This window comes from Scatophagus argus, chromosome 18, assembly GCF_020382885.2.
Source record: "Scatophagus argus isolate fScaArg1 chromosome 18, fScaArg1.pri, whole genome shotgun sequence".
Lineage (NCBI taxonomy): Eukaryota > Metazoa > Chordata > Actinopteri > Scatophagidae > Scatophagus > Scatophagus argus.
This window is the reverse complement of record NC_058510.1, coordinates 17,936,880-17,954,961: the sequence shown is the minus strand read 5'-3', so window position 1 is coordinate 17,954,961 and position 18,082 is coordinate 17,936,880. Positions and strand designations below refer to the sequence as shown.

Sequence of the window (18,082 nt, the reverse complement as noted above, 5' to 3'; positions counted from 1 at the left end):
GATCACCACCCACATCCTTCATCTCATCCACTGTCCGTGTGGGTTTGTGTATGTGGGAAACCTTCCATAGCTCTACAGACTTGAATCATCAAGCATTAGAGCAATATTTAGACTGATGGCACACGGTCCTGCTGCACTCTGCATGAATGTCAATGGTGTGTGTGTGTGTGTGTGTGTGTGTGTGCGTGTTACCCAATGGCATGTTTTTCCAGCAGCCTCTGAACTGGGACAGAAAGCTTCCCCAGGAAGCGCTTGATGATTGGTCGACTCTTGGCAAACTTATCCTTGACTTCGATCTCCAGGACGTCAGTGGGCAGAGACACAAAGTTAAACCTCTAAAGAAAAAGAAACACAGAGAAAAGAACATCATAAAGATTAAGCACTCAGTGTCACTGGATGTGGTTGATCTGTCATGACAGTTAGACTTTCATACTAGTTTGCCTGTACACAGTTCTATTATTAGCCTTTAACAGAGGAAATACTACAACAAAATACTATCAACTTTACAGGCAAAGTCTCCTCATTATTGCAGTGAAGCTCAAGCATCACAGTCAAGAAACAAGATGTTTTTGACAGGAGGGCCATTTCAACCACAGCCACATCTTTTCCCTACCCTTGACCAAGTTTAGAAATTGTTATTAGATGAAAGTGGCTGAAATACACATCCCTGTAATGGTGATGTAACCAAACTTTCCAATTAGTCTTTAGTCCTTAAATTGTCTCTGTCCAATAAGATCAGTTTCTGTTTTGACTGTATCATGAAAAACAAAAAATGGTTGTCTCTTTTTAAATCTGTCCTAAATCGACACGGAAAATTCCAAAATGTCGTTCCTGTTTATTCACTCTCACTTGTACACTGTTACCATCACTTCTCCTTTTCTTAATGCCCACTGATGGTCTCTTTTGTTCAGGGTACAGTGTTATGATGAATTAAAATATCTTTTCAGCCTTGTAGCTGCTTAATTAAGGGTTTTTTTTTTCTCCGCAAGCCAGTTATGGACATATGTGGTTTTAGTTTGGATGAAATAAACGATCTACCCCTCCCCTTCACTGTCCCCTCTCTCTGTGTCTCTCAGCAGGGGGTCTGATCACTGTCCAAGCTTCTTAAACGTCACTTCAGAGCATGTAACTTCATCTGTCCAAATCCTCCAAAGCATTTTCTACTCCTCCCAAAATTATAATTTAGACAGAAACAGCAACTGCAGCTTAAAACCCTTTGAGACATGTGGCTAATGCTTAAATGAATATTGGCAATAATTATAAGGTATTAGCAGCTTTAATCCAAAAATATCCATATTGGTACAAGCCTTTAAAAACATACTGTATATTGGTTAATATATCTCAACACAAAGATCCCTTTGCCCTTGTATCTTTATCCTATCCTCATGACTGCTCCAAACATTATTGTCCTGTATTCTTAAACAGGAAGTGTACCACAGTAGACACTCATAGCCACGGGTTTGGGTAAATGACTGCTGAATTGATTTATTCCTAACTCCATGATGTCTTGTAGAATGTGGGTCACCGGGTTATTGTTTTAAATGGGGGAAAATGTATGTGAAACACCATCTGTCACACCTTAAACAGGGTAATGTAATCATTATTGTACCATAGAGATGGGAGGATGACCTGATGAAGTGGCCTTGGTTAGCAGTAACAAACTTATTTGCTCAGCGTTGGCTAAGAAGTTTTTCAGTTTGTTGCCTAACATCACTTAGACATAACAAAAACAGGACAGTGAAATAAAGGCGCAGCACTGCCCACTGTACAACCTGTATCCACTGTTACTGTCATTAAAAAGCAAAAGCAGCAACTTTGCTTGTTGCGAGGTTCAGTGGGAATGAGGATATCCACATACTGCAGCCTCACCAAAGCCTACACCTGTTAAGGTTTGATTCTGGTTTTGGAAAGGGGAATAAACATATCTCCTTCCAACCAATCACTATTACATTACAGTCGCAATGTTCAACCATGACTTTAAATGATTGCATGACATGACATTCTATGGAGCAGCATGGAGAAGTAAAGCTGGATAGTGGGATCCTGGTTGGACCTGGCCGATGCTACATTATGACTGGTCAGTCTGTGTTCTCGAGGCAGCACTAAGCGAATTACTGGATGACTGCCTAATGCAAAATGACTGTCAAGGGAATTCAGATAGCTGCAGACACTGGTTGATGTTCCTGTGGCTAGTTAGCAAGCATCAGCTAATTGTTAACTAGAGTGGCCTGTAATTCAGCAGAGCAGCAGAGCTTCACTATAGGTCACAAATTGCTCACCCTCCACAAAGTCACTAACTTGACTTCTTCCCTTGAGTCTTTGTGCTTTCTCGTCTCTCAGGTTCCCATGGATTGTGTCTGGACCTCCTGCTGTGGTCCTGCTTGACACCGACGACTGTTATTACCCCCGTTATATTACTTTATATTATTAAAACACCGGGTGCTGCTTGCCATTGGGGATAGAAACAACGTCACCAGAACAATATGGCAGCAGGATGTTTTGGCTTCATTTCCGTGCAGCTGGCGGAAGAGAAGATGCCTCGTCCATCTTTTTATATGTGAATGGTTTGAACTTCTTTCTGAGGCAGTGGATCAAACTGTTGTTGGACCGAGGTTGCAATCTTTTGAAACTTAAAAACATGCTATGATGTCTTTTTAATTAGCATAAGTGCTTTCATTACATATTATCATTACTGAGTATACACAGCCGTGTTTACATTGACATAATGGGAGAGAGCTGTGTGTGTGTGTGTATTAGATGCAGCAGCCACAGTAGATTTTAACTCGAGTCCTTTGCTAACCCTGCAAGTGCGTTGTGCTTAAACAAGCATTACAGTCACTGAGTGCGTGCAATCATACCAACAGTGTTTGGTTTTCTGATGTGGTTCTTTTTGTATGCTCAGTTGTATTTAATTTTCAGTCCTAGTGCTTGAGGACAGATGAAAATGGATGAAAGGAAACAAGAAAAAGGTGTGGGGGGGTGTAAGAGAAGGAGAGTGTAAAGTGCACCTGGCTGCATGGGACAAAATGAAATGACACTGGGGTGCTATGAAGGCTGACAAATGAGAAGAGGAGAGAGGAAAGCCTGGGCTGGGGAAATCGGAGTGCAGGGTGATAAAGGAGCAAGATGAAAAGGAGTCAGAGTGAATAATTTACACGAGAAGCCAGAAGACTGCACACAGAGCAAAAGTGTGTGTTTGTGAGTGGCAGAAGCTGGATCATCTCAATAAAGAGAGCAAGATTGCACAGGAGAGAGAAACCGTTAGAGAGAGAGAGAGAGAGACTGAGCAAGAGAGAGAAATGGAATTCTGGGAGGACGGTGTGTCTTGGTGCAGCAGTGGAATATAATGCTAATCTGTAGGAGGATGAATGAAATAAAGCTATAGAGGATGGCCAGAGGACAGGAGGGACAGGAGGAGGAGGAGGGGTATGAGCAAACAAAGGGGTAGGACGAGTGGTAAAGAAGCTGAAACACTGAAGGCAGTTCAGCCTGTATTCATCATATGGAAACTGAGGTTTACTGCTAAGAATGCTGTTAACAGTCAAACTGTTGCCATAAAAAATTAAAAAAAAAAAAAAATCATGAAAGACAGATTAAAAATAAAAGGTCCAAATCTGTGCAACAAAGGCTGATACATCCTAACTTTTAGTCCCTGGTATGGATCAAGTGCCAAAACACGGGATCCTTCATTTCTCAAACTGACAGATGAACAAACTCATTTCTTCATCAGACTCTTGTTACCTGGTAAATGCCCAGATCTTTCAATCTGCATTCGCATAGTCAGTCTGAAACTCAGTTCTTGAGGTCCGCTTGTTAAGGGGCAAGAAGCTACATCAATCCCCAAAATCGATGCAGCAGAAAAAGAGATACTGTCTTCATTATTTCACACATCCTTCAGTTCTTTACATTCTACAGTCCTGGGACAGACACTGAAATAAACTGTCTAGCCCACAACTTGAGAGCTTGTCTAAAGGGTGAAATGATGGGTCTCTATTTCTCATATTTCCACGAAAGCTGTGCTACCAACATACATAGTTGATGAGCTACATATGACACTCCCACAACAAGCCATACAGATACACTACATAGACAAAAGTATTTGGATGTGCTGTTTTTCAGTGGTTGGGCTTGGCACCCCACATCCAGTGACGGGAAATCTTGAAGGTTCAGCATACCAAGACATTTTGGACAATGCTATGCTTCCAAATTTGTGGCAACAGTTTGTTGAAGGCCCTTTTCTATTTCAGCATGACTGTGGCCCAGTGCACAAAGCAAAGTCCATAAAGACATGGTATGGAAGAACGTGACTGGCCCACACAGAGTCCTGACCTCAACCCCATCCAACACCTTTGGGGTGAACTGGAACGGATATTACGAGCCAGGCCTTTTCATCCAACATCAGTGCCTGACTTCACAAATGGTCTACTGTATGAACGGACAAAAATCCCACAGAAACACTCCAAAATGGTGTGGAAAGCCTTCCCAGAAGACTGGAAGCTGTTACAGCTGCAAAGCTGTCCATGTATTTAGAATGCAATGTCATTAAAGTCCCTGTTTCTGTAATGATCAGATGCCCCAATATTTTTGCCTATATACTGTAGGTTATGTATGTGATCACTTGTTAAAACAGTGCGAACAGTTGATATTGGGGATCTTATATGGGCAAAAAAAAATATTTTCCTGCAGTCTAAAAAAATACAACTTTTTCACACATGCAGTAGTACTCAACAACAGGCTCTGATGCGCAAACAGTGAAGACGCTAATCAAGCTGCTAAAAGAACAGCATCAGCTACAAGCAACAAATATGACAGCATGATATATGATTGTCATATGCATTTAATATAAAAGCAAAATGCAGCAACAAGCTCTGTGATTTCAAAAGATGTGTAATGTGCTCAATTTCGAATGTTTAACGTCACACATGCACAGATGTGCTCAATTTTGACCATTTCCTGAATCTTTTACTTCTATGCTCATGAACTAGTCCAAGTTTAAACTTCCCTTACTTAGTCTTGGGTATATTAGCCAATAGGAACATCTCTAATATGGATGTAAAGCTGGCACAAGTAAGAATCCTTTTTTCTTCCTCACCAAACTACACAGAATAAAATATTTCCATCATTTTTTTTAATGGTCCTTCGCTTCTATTCCTTCCTGACCTGACATTACAAAAAGCTTGATTTCATTCAAACGTCAGCGATACTTGATGAGAAATAAAAGTATTTAAGTAGAATTCCAGCCGAGATGGGAATATCACTTCAGCATACTAAAGGCAGGATCATACAGTCAGATCAGCTCTCCACTGGGGCTCAGTGACATTATCACTGTACTGCCATGACTATCCAAGCCAGGGTCTGTTCTTATAACAGATCCTGTCTCTCTCACATGTAAAAAGGTGGATAACGGGAATTCGCTTCATCACCACACGCCATCCACACAGCAGTATGAGCTACAGCGTGGCACAGCATGAGACACGCCGCTCTCTCCACATGAAAGGCATTGATCCTTACGCAGTACCCAAAGTCATTTTCATTCACTTTATAATTTCCTATTAAATATCAACATTTGATTGTGGATGAAATGTGCGCAAAGTGTGAAGATCCGCATTTTAAAATCGTACTTTCTTCTGTTTACTTTGCAGATTATGCAGTTATATCACATTATCATATCTTTGCAGACTATAAACTGTAAATGTCCCATTACACAGAGCCAAAGGTCGCTTGTCCAGTTAGTTGAACATACTGGCTTAGTATTCGTACATTTCTATATTAATGTATGATGTTACCAATTGCTTTACTATGCTTTTTTAGTTCCTCTCCTACAGCTACATTACAGTTATCTTCAATCATTTCTTTGGGGTATATATCCATCTATCCTTCTTTTGCTGACACCATTCTCAACACTAATTCCGTGTACACATGTACTTGATGAAAAAGGTGTGATTAATCTAATCTTGATAATCATCTTTGTGACTGTATGTCAGACAAGTGACAGTTTATTGTCTGGGTTCTTCTTGAGGGTGATGACTTTACTTAATGGCAGTGCAAGAGTGTTCTATTTTTTAAAACACTTGGTGAATGATGTTTGACCTGTGTGAGGAGCAGCTCCCGCTCTTATCACCATCCCTACTGTCAGTCACACAGTGTAAGCAGACTTTTCTTACTGAACCCAATTTAAAAAAAAAAAAAATAGAAAAAATTCTAATTGAAAATATGACCATTAAGTCAGCATACTGAGGCATATTGAGGCACCTAATTTCATTTGGACAATGCAAGACAATCAAAATGGTGCAACCCGTGGCCAAAACTGCTGATTTAAACATCACTGCAGTGTTTAAATTTTGTTTAGTTTACAGACTATTTATTAACTATTGAGATTTATTATCTATTTATTCTGGTTGTTTTTATTATATAGTGTTGTTATGTATAGCATTAGGTATTTTGTAGGTTATTGGGCTTATACTGGGACCAGGGAAACTAATTTCGTTCCACCTCATGTTTCTATATGTGTGAAATGACAATAAAGCTCCTTGAATCCTATTATCCTGTCCAAATCAAAAAGCTTCTTTAAAAATCTCTTTGCCTACTGAAAAGTACAACTCTACTGATCATTATCATCAACAGTCAATCACATACATATCACACTGATCTAATATGCTGGCAATAAAGATAAATATAACCCTGTATCAATTATTCAACATGGTTTCTCTTTATAGAATAAACCTACTTAAAGTACTTAATTCCATGAGAGGTACTTTCCATTATCCTAGCAGTTTTCATGGATCCATTCCTGTCATGGCTCATTTTCTTTTATTGTAATAATAATATGTCATTCACTTCTTTTTATTTCATTATATCATGTTGCAAAATTCTCTTAAACCCGCACAGCACTGGACTGCAGCATGGGAGGTTGGCTGACTGAGCCATTGTGCTGTGGAGACCCATTACAGTTATACAGTACATTACTGCTAAGCACGCCGTGCTCCACTCAACATGGGAGCTGTTTGGAGAAGGGAAGTGGCTCTGAGCTGAGTGGATGTTACCAAGACGAACTCTGCATTAAGTCAGCATATGGAGTCTCCCGAGCAACATAATAAAAGGCAGAGACGGTGCTGTATAGCATTCTGAGAGAGACACTACAGTCAGACAGAAAACAGGTTTTGTGTTGTTGTGTCCATTTTATCAACCTGTGCCATGTCACATGCTCTCTCATATAAATATGTAAAGTTTACAGAAAAGGTCAATATTAATGTAATTCACTTGAACCTTTAACACCACCAAGTCAACATAATAGTAACTCCTGGACCTTGTAGATGATAGCGTTACTGATATCTACGTCACACCCTGAGAAAACATTGTTCATCAGCCAAAGTAAAGAGAGCTTAATTGAGCCAAAGTCATCTGCAGTAGTACTCAAGCTCCTCAAAATAAAAACAATTTCTATAGCAACTTCAAACTGACTAAATCAGGAGTGCTCAGATAAAAACTGACAGGAAGCCAATCAGCAGCACCCCAATATAGGGAATGGCCCACCTAACTGTACATGTGTTCCTGAGAGTGTTCACACCCAGGTTCTTCAGTGGCTTCATACCTCTTGTTTTGACTGCCGCCCTGGTTTCAACAGAACCCTTAGTCTTTTAAAATAACACTTATGCTGGCCCACCATGGACTCAGATACATGAAAATATGTTACTGCCTGCAGTTTGTTCCAGGAACATGGCCTCTCGCTGACCTCCTGCAAGGCTGCTGCGCCCCCTGCCTGTTTCCTCAAGACCATCGTCCCTCATTGCCTGAGACGTCACTGGTCTCCCATCATCCCAGGGTAAAACCAGTATTCTAACTGTTGTGGACGGGTGTTCTAAGTCTGCTCACTTTGTTGCACTGCATAAGCTTCAATACTTCTGATCATGGTCTTCAGTTTACTTCTCAAGTTCGGAAAGCCTTTTGCTCTGATCTCAGAGATTCTGTAAGTCTTTCCTCAGGATCTCACTCTCGAACAAATGGCAGGACAGATAGAACTAACCAGAACATATTTTGAATACATTCATACAAACAGCTGGTTCAGTATTTCCTTGAGTTATAAAAAAATAAAAATAAAACAACCAGGAGAGTGAATGTAGTTTTCAACCAGACTTAGCTCACCATCACTCTGAGATTCACCAAGGTAAGACTCTGGAAGATATCTTTCACTGTAATCACAGACTAAGACAGCAGTATCAAATTAGCAGCTCAGGTGTTTTTCTATCAGCTCAAAATTTCAAAGACAAAAAACTCCTGTCAACATACTATTCAGAATTATACTGCTAGGATGTAAATGGACAAAGAAACATCACCGTATCTCTACACTGAGTTACACTGTCGTGCTTTTGGGTCTAAGATCAAGAAAAATTAATTCTCCGTTAACACTTATTTCATTACAACATGTGTGCCGCTTGTAAACTAAACCTTTTTCAGGACTAAATGAACGGATTAAATTATTCTTCTAGCTTTTTGTAACAGTTAAGTTTTCATTTATGCTGAATCTTTCCACCACATTGTATACAGAATATATTATCATATATTTCAAACATTGCTTGAAGCCTGTTTGCTCATGACACTAATCTGTTGCATCCACTACAGACTGATCACTGATGAACTTTTCAGAAACGTAAGGCTTTCCAAGAAAATGTCCCTAAATGGGCAAATCAATTGACTGATCTTGTTTTCCAGAGGGCTAACATGATTTTCATGGATTATGTTGATCCTCCCATGCTACTGCTGAAACCAAGGAAGCACCAAATCACCCTTTTGTCATTGGGTTTATATTGAGAACTTCTGTTTTTATACTTAAGCTTTCCTTACGTTACACGTAATGCCAACATACTGTCATGCCACACCCTGACTGTTTTCACTTGTGTCTAGTCTCCCTCGTCTACATCAGCTGTGCCTCTGCTGTGTCTTCCCTCTGGGTCAGTGTGGCTGGAGTCTCCCTGAGTCATTCTCATCCTGCTTCTGGTGTGTCTCCTTCTGTTGCTGATTGTCTTTGCTTACCTTTTGAACTCCTTTTCTTGACATTTTGTCTTTTGATTATTCTATTTGGATTGTTTAAAACTTGGACTTTCAGCTGCTTTGAGTTCACCTTCTTCTCTTCCTTTTAAGTAAGGCCACCCAAAAAATTTAGTAATGTTATCTCTACCATTTATGTTATCTAACAATCCAACACACTGCTGATTTATGTAAAGGTAAGCTAATGTTAATGCTATATTATCAAAAGATGGAGATCTGAAAGGAATAAACTGAAAACAATCAAATGACCAAAATGTGACAAACAAGTGTGGAAAAGGTGTCAAATCAAGGTGTCATTCAAAGTTCGAGACGATGTTTGTCTACAGACTAGACCACACATATTTATACCTTCCATCTTCCGCATACACTGAATACTAATCTTCACCTTTTCTTCTGGGAAACCTTACATTGATCAAAGACAAACCATTCCCCACTTGCTCAGATAATAGCGGGTAAGTTTAAGCAAAGGCCTGGGGAGGCTTTAAGTTGGCAATTAGCACAGCCGAGAGCCCAGATGGCACAAGAAACAAGATGGATAAAATGTACTTTAAACAATTTACATGTCTAAATATAACAAGGATGTCTATCAACAGAAATGCGCATGTACCTCTGAGCTCCACTGCGGGTTGACTGTGTTGCAGACCACTCGGGAGCGTTTCTCCTGACCGTGGTGAGGCAGCGAGGGGAAGATACTGTGCTTTCCCGGTTGAATGGAGAGCTTGAGGTAGGGGTCAGGATTGAAGAACATTCCCTTCTTCAAACCAACTGCCTGGAGGTCTGAAAGAGGAGGAAGCACAAAAAGAGTGGGGAATCTCACAAAGATGTTCATCTTCTGTTGTGAAAGCAAACTCTGGCACAGGTTAAGATCAAATAGTGATCATGACACACTGTTGGGTTTTCATTAGAGACTTGCAGCTAAAAATCAGTCATTTTAATTAATTTTCACAGTCATTTTTATCTTAAGTATTGTACTTCATTCCACATAGTGGATTGTTGTAGTGGGACAGAGAAGCTGAGTGGACTATAGACAAGTCTGCCAAGTGTGAAGTACACTGGATCACCAGATGGCAAGAAAAGCAAAGAACAAAACACACACATGGACTCCTTCCATGAGAGATAGTTAGGTATAAGTGACTATACATATAGTCAAATCACTAATTTAAAAAAAACAACAATCTCAAACTTAGAAAGGTATTATGTTACTCATTTCAGAGTATTTTAGTAGTAAATGTCATGCTGTTAGAGAGACGACACTGAAGTGACAGACATTAATAGAAGTTCAGGGGAAGGGTCAGAAGAGGACGATCGCTGTGAACAAATTAAATGAAGGGTCATGAAAGCAGTAAGAAAAGCAATACAGGAATGGACAGAAAGGAAAAGACAGATGTCAATATCCTACCTGACAGGGAAAAGTTAATGAGCCTCCTGTTGCCCAGTCCATGGTTGACTTCAGGACTAACCACTGGCTTCAACACCTGAGGACACCGACAGAAATGAAGACTTAAGAATTGTCCTCACATGAAAAGAACATGAAAACACACTCAAAAACTCCTTCTCTGCTACACCAGTCTCTCTCTCTTCCTTTGCTGTAAAATGAAACTTTAATGATGCCCATGAGGAAAGTGGGTCACTGCAGCCAAATAATGATATACAAGTAACACACAACAGGCTACAAGTAGACAAAGAATGCAGTAAAATAACTGGATAACAGATAGGGCTCAAATACACCATGAAAAATGAGGACAAAATTCTGAAAGCACAAGCTGTTTCTACAAAGCATCCATCTCATTTCAACACAGCCTCTTTAAAGCTCCACTTCAGTTTGCCTGACAGCGTCCTGTGATCAATACTCTGTCTTCACTATCCTGACATTGATTTTACAGCATGGAAGAGGAGGAGCAGGAACATGGGGTGGGGGCCGAAATGGAGGAGAGTGTAAATAATAAAATTAAAACAAACAGTGGCCAAAAAAAACATGGTGGCCAGTATCATATTTAAGTCACAGGGACACTGCACTGTTGTAATTCCGAGTATCACAAATTCTTCACTCTGGATTTGTTTTCACTTTTGTAAGTGTTAATAATGCATCTACTGTTCTCTTGTGAGCTGGGTTTTGAGGGTGCCGGCTATAGAGATGAGCTGTTTTCAGGGATTGGGCTCGGTCCCTCACATCCAGTGAAGGGAAATCTTAATGCTTCAGCATATCAACACATTGTGGACAATCCTATGCTTCCACCTTTGTGGCAACAGTTTGTTGAAGGCCCTTTTCTATTCCAGCATGACTGTGCATCAGTGCACAAAGCAGAGCTCTATAAAGACATGGATGGATGAGTTTCACATGGACTAACTCGATTGGCCCACACAGAGTCCTGACCTCAACCCCTTCCAACACCTTTGGGATGAACTGGAACAGAGATTGCGAGCCAGGCCTTTTGGTCCAACATCAGTGTTTGGCCTAACAAATGCTTTACTGCGTGAACAACTCCCACAGAAACACTACAACATCTTATGAAAAGCCTTTCCAGAAGAGTGGAAGCTGTTACAGCTGCAAAGTTGGCTTTGTACTTAAAATGTGATGTCATTAAAAACCCCAGTTGATGTAATGGTCAGGTGTCGCAGTACTGTTGATAAAAATATTAACTTTTGAAACTTTTGAAAGTTCTAAAATTCAAATCAGAATCAGAATTCCTTTATTTATCCTCGAAGGGAAACTCTTCAATAAAAAAACAGTAAAAAAAACAGTGAAGAAGATCGGGAGCGTCTGTAATGTGATTTTACAAACAAGCTACAGTATTAGTTCATATGTGACCCATATCACATGTAATTTCCCAGTTATGGGACTAATTAAGGATTATCTTATGTTATCTTATCGCCCACTGGATGACTGTTAACATCATCGGGGTATTAGCTGGAGGATAGCTAAAAATCATTGAAATGAGATGACTCAAAATTAATTTGAGTCACCTCACTGTTGTATTAATGTTTAAGTGTGATAATCATGTCAGGTTATAGGACGTCTCTTCGGTGAAGGATAATTCTGAATCCCTTATCTGTGTGGCTTGCTTGTAACCAGTGGGTAAGTGGCATAGTGGTGCTAAAAGAAAACTTAGGGTGTCATGATCAAACTGATATTCATACCAAAAATCATCACAAGCCATTCATGCTGTTGAATAAACAATCATGCTGAAGAAATGACAAATATCCTTGCTCTGCTAATAAATACACCAAACTGTATGATTTGGTATTATAGCAACATATGCATTCATTTTTGTTTTATAAAAAAATTAAGAGATGAAGTTAGCTGATATTTTTTATTTTAAGGAGTAAAGCATCATCTTAGGCATACTGCTAATTTGGTTATCCATCAGTGCAAAAGCAGCATGACGCAGGAAGTCAAGCAGTGAAACGGAGACAGTATGAAAAGATGTAAACAGCCAGTGTGTCACAGAGTCTTACAAAATGCTGCAGTGTGTCGTCACAAAACTCTGAATAAGTTGTGAATGCTTATGCAAGTGGCCGGGAACAGAAAAATAATAAAAAAAACAAAATAAAGGCAAAAAGGAAATGACAGATGTCTGGACCAATTCATGTTAATGAGATGCTAATCTGCCTTGTGGTGTACAGTCAGAGAGAAAAGTGCCAGAGATTCTAATCTTACAGATAAACCAAAAGACAACTTCATACATCTGCAACACGTTTTATATAATCTACCATCCTACTAGGCAGGCGCTTTAAAAATATAAAAGGAACAGTGTGTACAAGTCATGAGCATCCTTGAAGTGTTGCAAGAATCATAAATGATGTAAGAGGAGAGAGATTTTACACAATAAAAGCACCCCTACCCCCAACCACGACGAGCCTGAAAGAGACAGCCTGCATCTGCAAAGTGGATCCACATCTGATTACAGGTCATTTACACCAGGGCACTGTGTGACTGGGTATGAGATATTTCTCTATATCTCAAAACCTTTTAAGACAGAGAGGTTGAGGGATCTAACTCAGTTAGGACAGTTGGACTAGAGACACGGGCAGTGTGGAGGAGGGTATGTCAGCTTGGTGTCAAGTGTGTCCGGTGGGGGTGGTTTGTCAAATGTCATCACTTAATGTTGACCAGTCAGCAGCAGTCATGTATGACCTTTGATGGAGGCAGCCATGACACTTGAAGCAAAAACTGAAAAGAGAACCAGTATTTGTTGTTATTTACCAACTATAGTATATTATTGGCCCAAACTGGCTTATCATAGTTACAATAATTTGGTATCAGTGTATTGTGTGTGCAGTTATGCAAACCACTTCTGATCGGATTTCACTTCCCCTCGCTGTACGCAAAATGGATGCAATGTTTTTTTACACAAAGAAATAAATAACTTTAGAGCACTTTACGCACGGAGCAGACAGGCTAGTACAGTACCGCTGCAACAAACTGACACTTAGCACAGGGAAACAAACAAATTAATATGCTGAATTTATAAGAAGGAACAAATTAGTAGTTGTTGTACCCATTTCATAAAGTTTATTAAGTTTCTCCTGAGCCAAAAACTCTTACTCTTACTACCTCTATGGTGAGATCAGCCTAAGCTGTGTGTTTACAACCATCTGCTGCTCACCTCAGCAGGCAGGAGAATGCAAACACTCATGACAAGACATGCAGTCATTGCAACCAGCTGTTTGTCAAGAAAAAACAAATATCTAACTGCCTTTTAAACACAAATTGTTGTTTTTACATTTGTTAGGCTGTGGATTAAAAAAAGGAAACAACACATGTTAGTTAGTGGGCTTTAGAGCCAGGCTGTTTCCCCCTGCTTCCAGGCTTCATGCTAAGTTCAGCTAACCACGTCCTGACCGCAGCTCTGTATTTAGTCATATCTCTCAAGATGCTGCAAGACAACTCATGACACGAGTGAATGAGTTGTCACAAGTGTAAGTCTAAGGAAAGAGAAAGTTTGCGTGAATTTCTGCAGTTACCCAGGCTATCCAGCTGAGCCTCGTCCTCCTCCCGCTCCTTCTCTCAGAGTGACCGGGAGACAGCAGTCCCAGCTGGAGACACATGCCGTCCATCACACACATACAAAAACAGATGCTGTGTCGTCTCTGTCTGCAGCTTCTGACAGTTCTGACCGGCTAGGCTAAACGCAGGCAAATCTCCCTCCACTGCTTTCCAGCCTGTCCATGTCCGTCATGTCGCCTCCTTGTTCTCCCTTTGCTGTTTCTGCCTCCTGCTGTTTGACCTGGTGCTTTCCATCCCTCACCTCCAAAAACCTGAATGACTTACCTGGAGTGGACTCTCTTCTGTGATCTCCACTCCTCCCTCCCTCCCTGTCTCCCTTTCTATGGCAGTTATTTTTATTCCTTTGTCCTCAGGAAGCAAGCAGAGATCAAGTTCAGGGCTCATCAGCATTTCCAGGGTCCCACAGCAGCAGAATGGGAAGGCAAACGCTGAAATGTAATCTCTCGGCTGGACACCCTCTTGATAACAGGGTCTGACTGATACAGGCTTTTAAAGGACGGTGACAATATTGATAAGCTCAGAGAGAATATTTGATACTACTGGTCAAAAAAATTAATCTGAGGGTTTTCACATTTTTCATGTGACCACTATTTATTTTACACTGCTTATCCAACGGATAATATCTAGCTAGACTTCCTAATAGAGACGCCATGTCAGAAACAGCGAAAGAGTCAGATGCCAGCACAAGTCATCAACACTATACCTTTAACTTCTTCTACTTCTGATGATTATAAGTAGAATGTTTAATCGCAGTTAAATATTGCATTTAATCATTCATTTTGTTGTATTCACATAGCCTCCTCAGATCTAAATGACTCTCACAAAGGCATACATATATAACTATTTCTAAAAAAACGTGTAAGACTGTGCCAGTAAGCGGCATACAAGACCTTCACCGTTACATGGTTAACGTTTGAGTCCGTTACAGTTTGGCTAGGTTTGGACACCAAAATTATTTTGTTAAGTTTGGGTGACATGACACCAATTAGAGACAATATAGATATATATAGAGAGAGATAAAATAAATGAAAATTAAAAAAACAATAAATAAATGTTGATTTATGATGGTGTCTACAAACACTGAGAATCAATGAAGCACACTTTTAACCATTATTTTTTCTTTTGGCTGATCTATAAAGTGATCCCATCCTTTACTCTGTGGGGCAGTCGTGGATCAGCGGTTAGGGTGTCGGACCCGTAACCGGTGGATCGCTGGTTCGATTCCCCGTCCCGGTGTCCATGGCTGAGGTACCCTTGAGCAAGGTACCTAACCCCCACTGCTCCCCGGGCGCTGCACGCGGTCGCCCACTGCCCCGGGTTTGCTGTGTGTGTGTACGTCACTTGGGTGGGTTAAATGCAGAGAACAAATTTCGTTGGAGTGAGTTCCCTCCAATGAAAAAATATGTCACTTTAATCTTTAATCTTTAATCTTTACTCTAAACTGTGCCAGAGTCAGAACGGTGAGTTTTGTGATCTGTTGTACAGCTAACTAACACTGGTACCATTTGATTATGTTACATCCTCTACATCAACAGCCATCATATGGAACCCCACTGTTTTCATTTTCACCCAGAAGGTTATAAATGGGACTCACTAATCAAGCACTGCTAATTAGCTGCACTTTTGCTTTGTTCTTTTTTTTTTTTTTTTACTTTTCTTATGTATATGTACGCAGGTTAACAAGTGAGAACACACTCACACTTGTGTGATATTTATGCATACAATATATTATAACATGTACTTGCAGACTTAGTTCTCAACATTTATTCTTGTCAATTTTGGAGCTTTAAATGAATTTTAAACTATTTCTTCTTGTCTGTATTTCCTGTTTTAGCTTGCCCTTGCCTGTTGTGTTGTTTATCCTTGTCTTACTTCCTGTTTGTTGCCTATTCTCCCACCAGTTGTGGTGGCTTGCCCCTGTGTATCGAATCCCTTTTCGATTAATTAAAGACCGTGTGTTTTACTGTCGTCAGTCTCCTGGGTCATGGACTTGACTACCTACATTTTTGCCAGAACTAAATAAGCAGTTAGGTCATGGATGCTACCTGTCTAATTAATTGCTTAATTGCTTATTTAATTGCTTTCTTGTTTTCTAGTATGGTTGCTATGGCACAAGTTGGTCTGTCACACAACTGCTGCCATGTAATGAGGTCTTGGACTTTGTTAATGGATCTGATTTTGCAGCCTACTCTTTGATACTGTATTTCTGTACGTATATGTTTATTTAAATGTGTTAATTCTGAATTTTATTGAAGCAGACCTAGTGAGTCAATGACTGACATCATTATCACAGTTGAATCTAAAGCTAGAACTGATGAAGTATTGTCACTGTATGATGCAATGTGTTAGTAAAGCCAGAGCACTGAAGTCACGCTCGCCTCAGCTGATCGGCATCAGCTGTCACGATGCATCATATATTCAGCCGCAAGCTAAGCTGCAGCATCCAATCATAGTTATTCAAGTGTTTTAGGCAACGTCTAGGCAACAGCGTGTCAGTTCACTTTTACTTACGGTATGCCAACACTGATTTCTGCCACAACTCCTTCCACCACCCCATCTTTTCACGCGACTGAAGCTGTAGCGCTGTTATCTTGCTGAGCTCTATGTTCACGTGTATTTCTGTTTACACTGTATCCTAAAGGATTAGCTCTCAGCAGAACAATTTATGCTGCTAAGACTCTCTCAACTATGACTGAAGTATACTGAACTCTGCGGCCTCTGGTGCAGCGTTGTGCTTCCATCAAACAGGTAGTTGCGGCGTAGCCTGGTAAGGTCCAGTTACAAATTAGCTTCTTCACCACTCAGGCTGACTGACAGGGCTGACTGATGTGAACAGGAATAAAGAAAGTGGGCTGCTGAGAGAGCAATGAAGCCACACAAATCTGCATAAGTGAAAATGCAGAAGGGGGGTGTGGCGAGACTCACAGGTGCAGGGCCATGCTTGATGGTTACGCTGGGTGTGGTCGCCCTCAGGGCTCCGGTGACGCCGTGATAGTACCTGAAGCAGACCTGGGTCTCAGCTGAGGGAAAATCCAGAGACAAAGAGAGAGAAAATGAATTAAGGATTAGTGTCTTTTCACCAGCACTGAATCTGACTAATGTTATTTCCCAACAACACACATTTTAATATTCTTATGTTGTTTTTCATTTCTTTACGCTCAGAATGGGATGCCAGCAGTGACTTTCTGTTGAGGCACATTTTCACTTTAATTTCATTGATGCCATTTGGGAATACAGCAAATCTTCATATAAACACAGTCATGTACACATATGTGAAAAGAAGTTAGAAATGTATGCACAAGTACATAGCATGCACATACATTATGTGTGGACATGTAATACACAATTGAGTACATAATAAACAGTGAAGATGTATTTTGTTAAAATTATCCTCAATATTATTTACAGCTAACACACAGATGGACAGACAAATGTTCTGACATTTGAATGGTTCACAGAACTAAATGGAAATTTTAAATGGTACATTTAAAATTACAGTTTTCAGTAAGGACTATAAAATATTGTATAAAAATTTAAATAATTTAATCAGCTAATTTAAAAAAAAAATCTTAAGAAATTGGCAAATGGGCAAATGAAAAAATGGAAACCTTATCTATAATTAAGCATCTCACTTAATTTCCCTTAAGCATTTTTAAATAATTATTTCACTTGCTTGTGAAGTCATCAGTGATTGCTGATATGTGACATTTATCATTTCTGGCACTCCATAGTCTTTCAGAACACAGGGGAACTAGAGCAAAAAAAGCAAAAGGCTTAGGGGACACGGGGAGATTAAGGTCATAGTAAAGCTTCATGTTTTCCTGCTTGTTTGGCAAGATATACTCAGAATACACAAGAATACTGCATGCACTATAAAGTATCTACAGATTGACTAACAGTCAAGTCTAACAGAGAAGGAAAAAAAAAAAACCATGGTAACTTTTATCTGCACAGCCTTGGGTGGCTTGATAACATTGAAAAGTTAACATCCTTAGTTGAAGTACCCTTTGAATGAAACCACGTACATGT

The 18,082-nt window shown here is 40.0% G+C and overlaps 1 protein-coding gene across 4 annotated transcripts in view; it reads right to left on the bottom strand.

Annotated features, from left to right (window-relative positions):
• LOC124049339 (E3 ubiquitin-protein ligase HECW1) overlaps positions 1 to 18,082 on the bottom strand; it is a 72,445-nt gene that overhangs the window by 29,626 nt on the left and 24,737 nt on the right. For all 4 annotated transcript variants that reach the window (XM_046370855.1, XM_046370856.1, XM_046370858.1 and 1 more), the window contains 4 exons: positions 16,979 to 17,073; positions 10,445 to 10,520; positions 9,653 to 9,822; positions 193 to 335 (listed from right to left, as the gene is read on the bottom strand). In XM_046370855.1, coding sequence (XP_046226811.1) covers positions 193 to 335; positions 9,653 to 9,822; positions 10,445 to 10,520; positions 16,979 to 17,073 — 484 coding nt within the window. The remainder of the gene's footprint in view (positions 1 to 192; positions 336 to 9,652; positions 9,823 to 10,444; positions 10,521 to 16,978; positions 17,074 to 18,082) is intronic.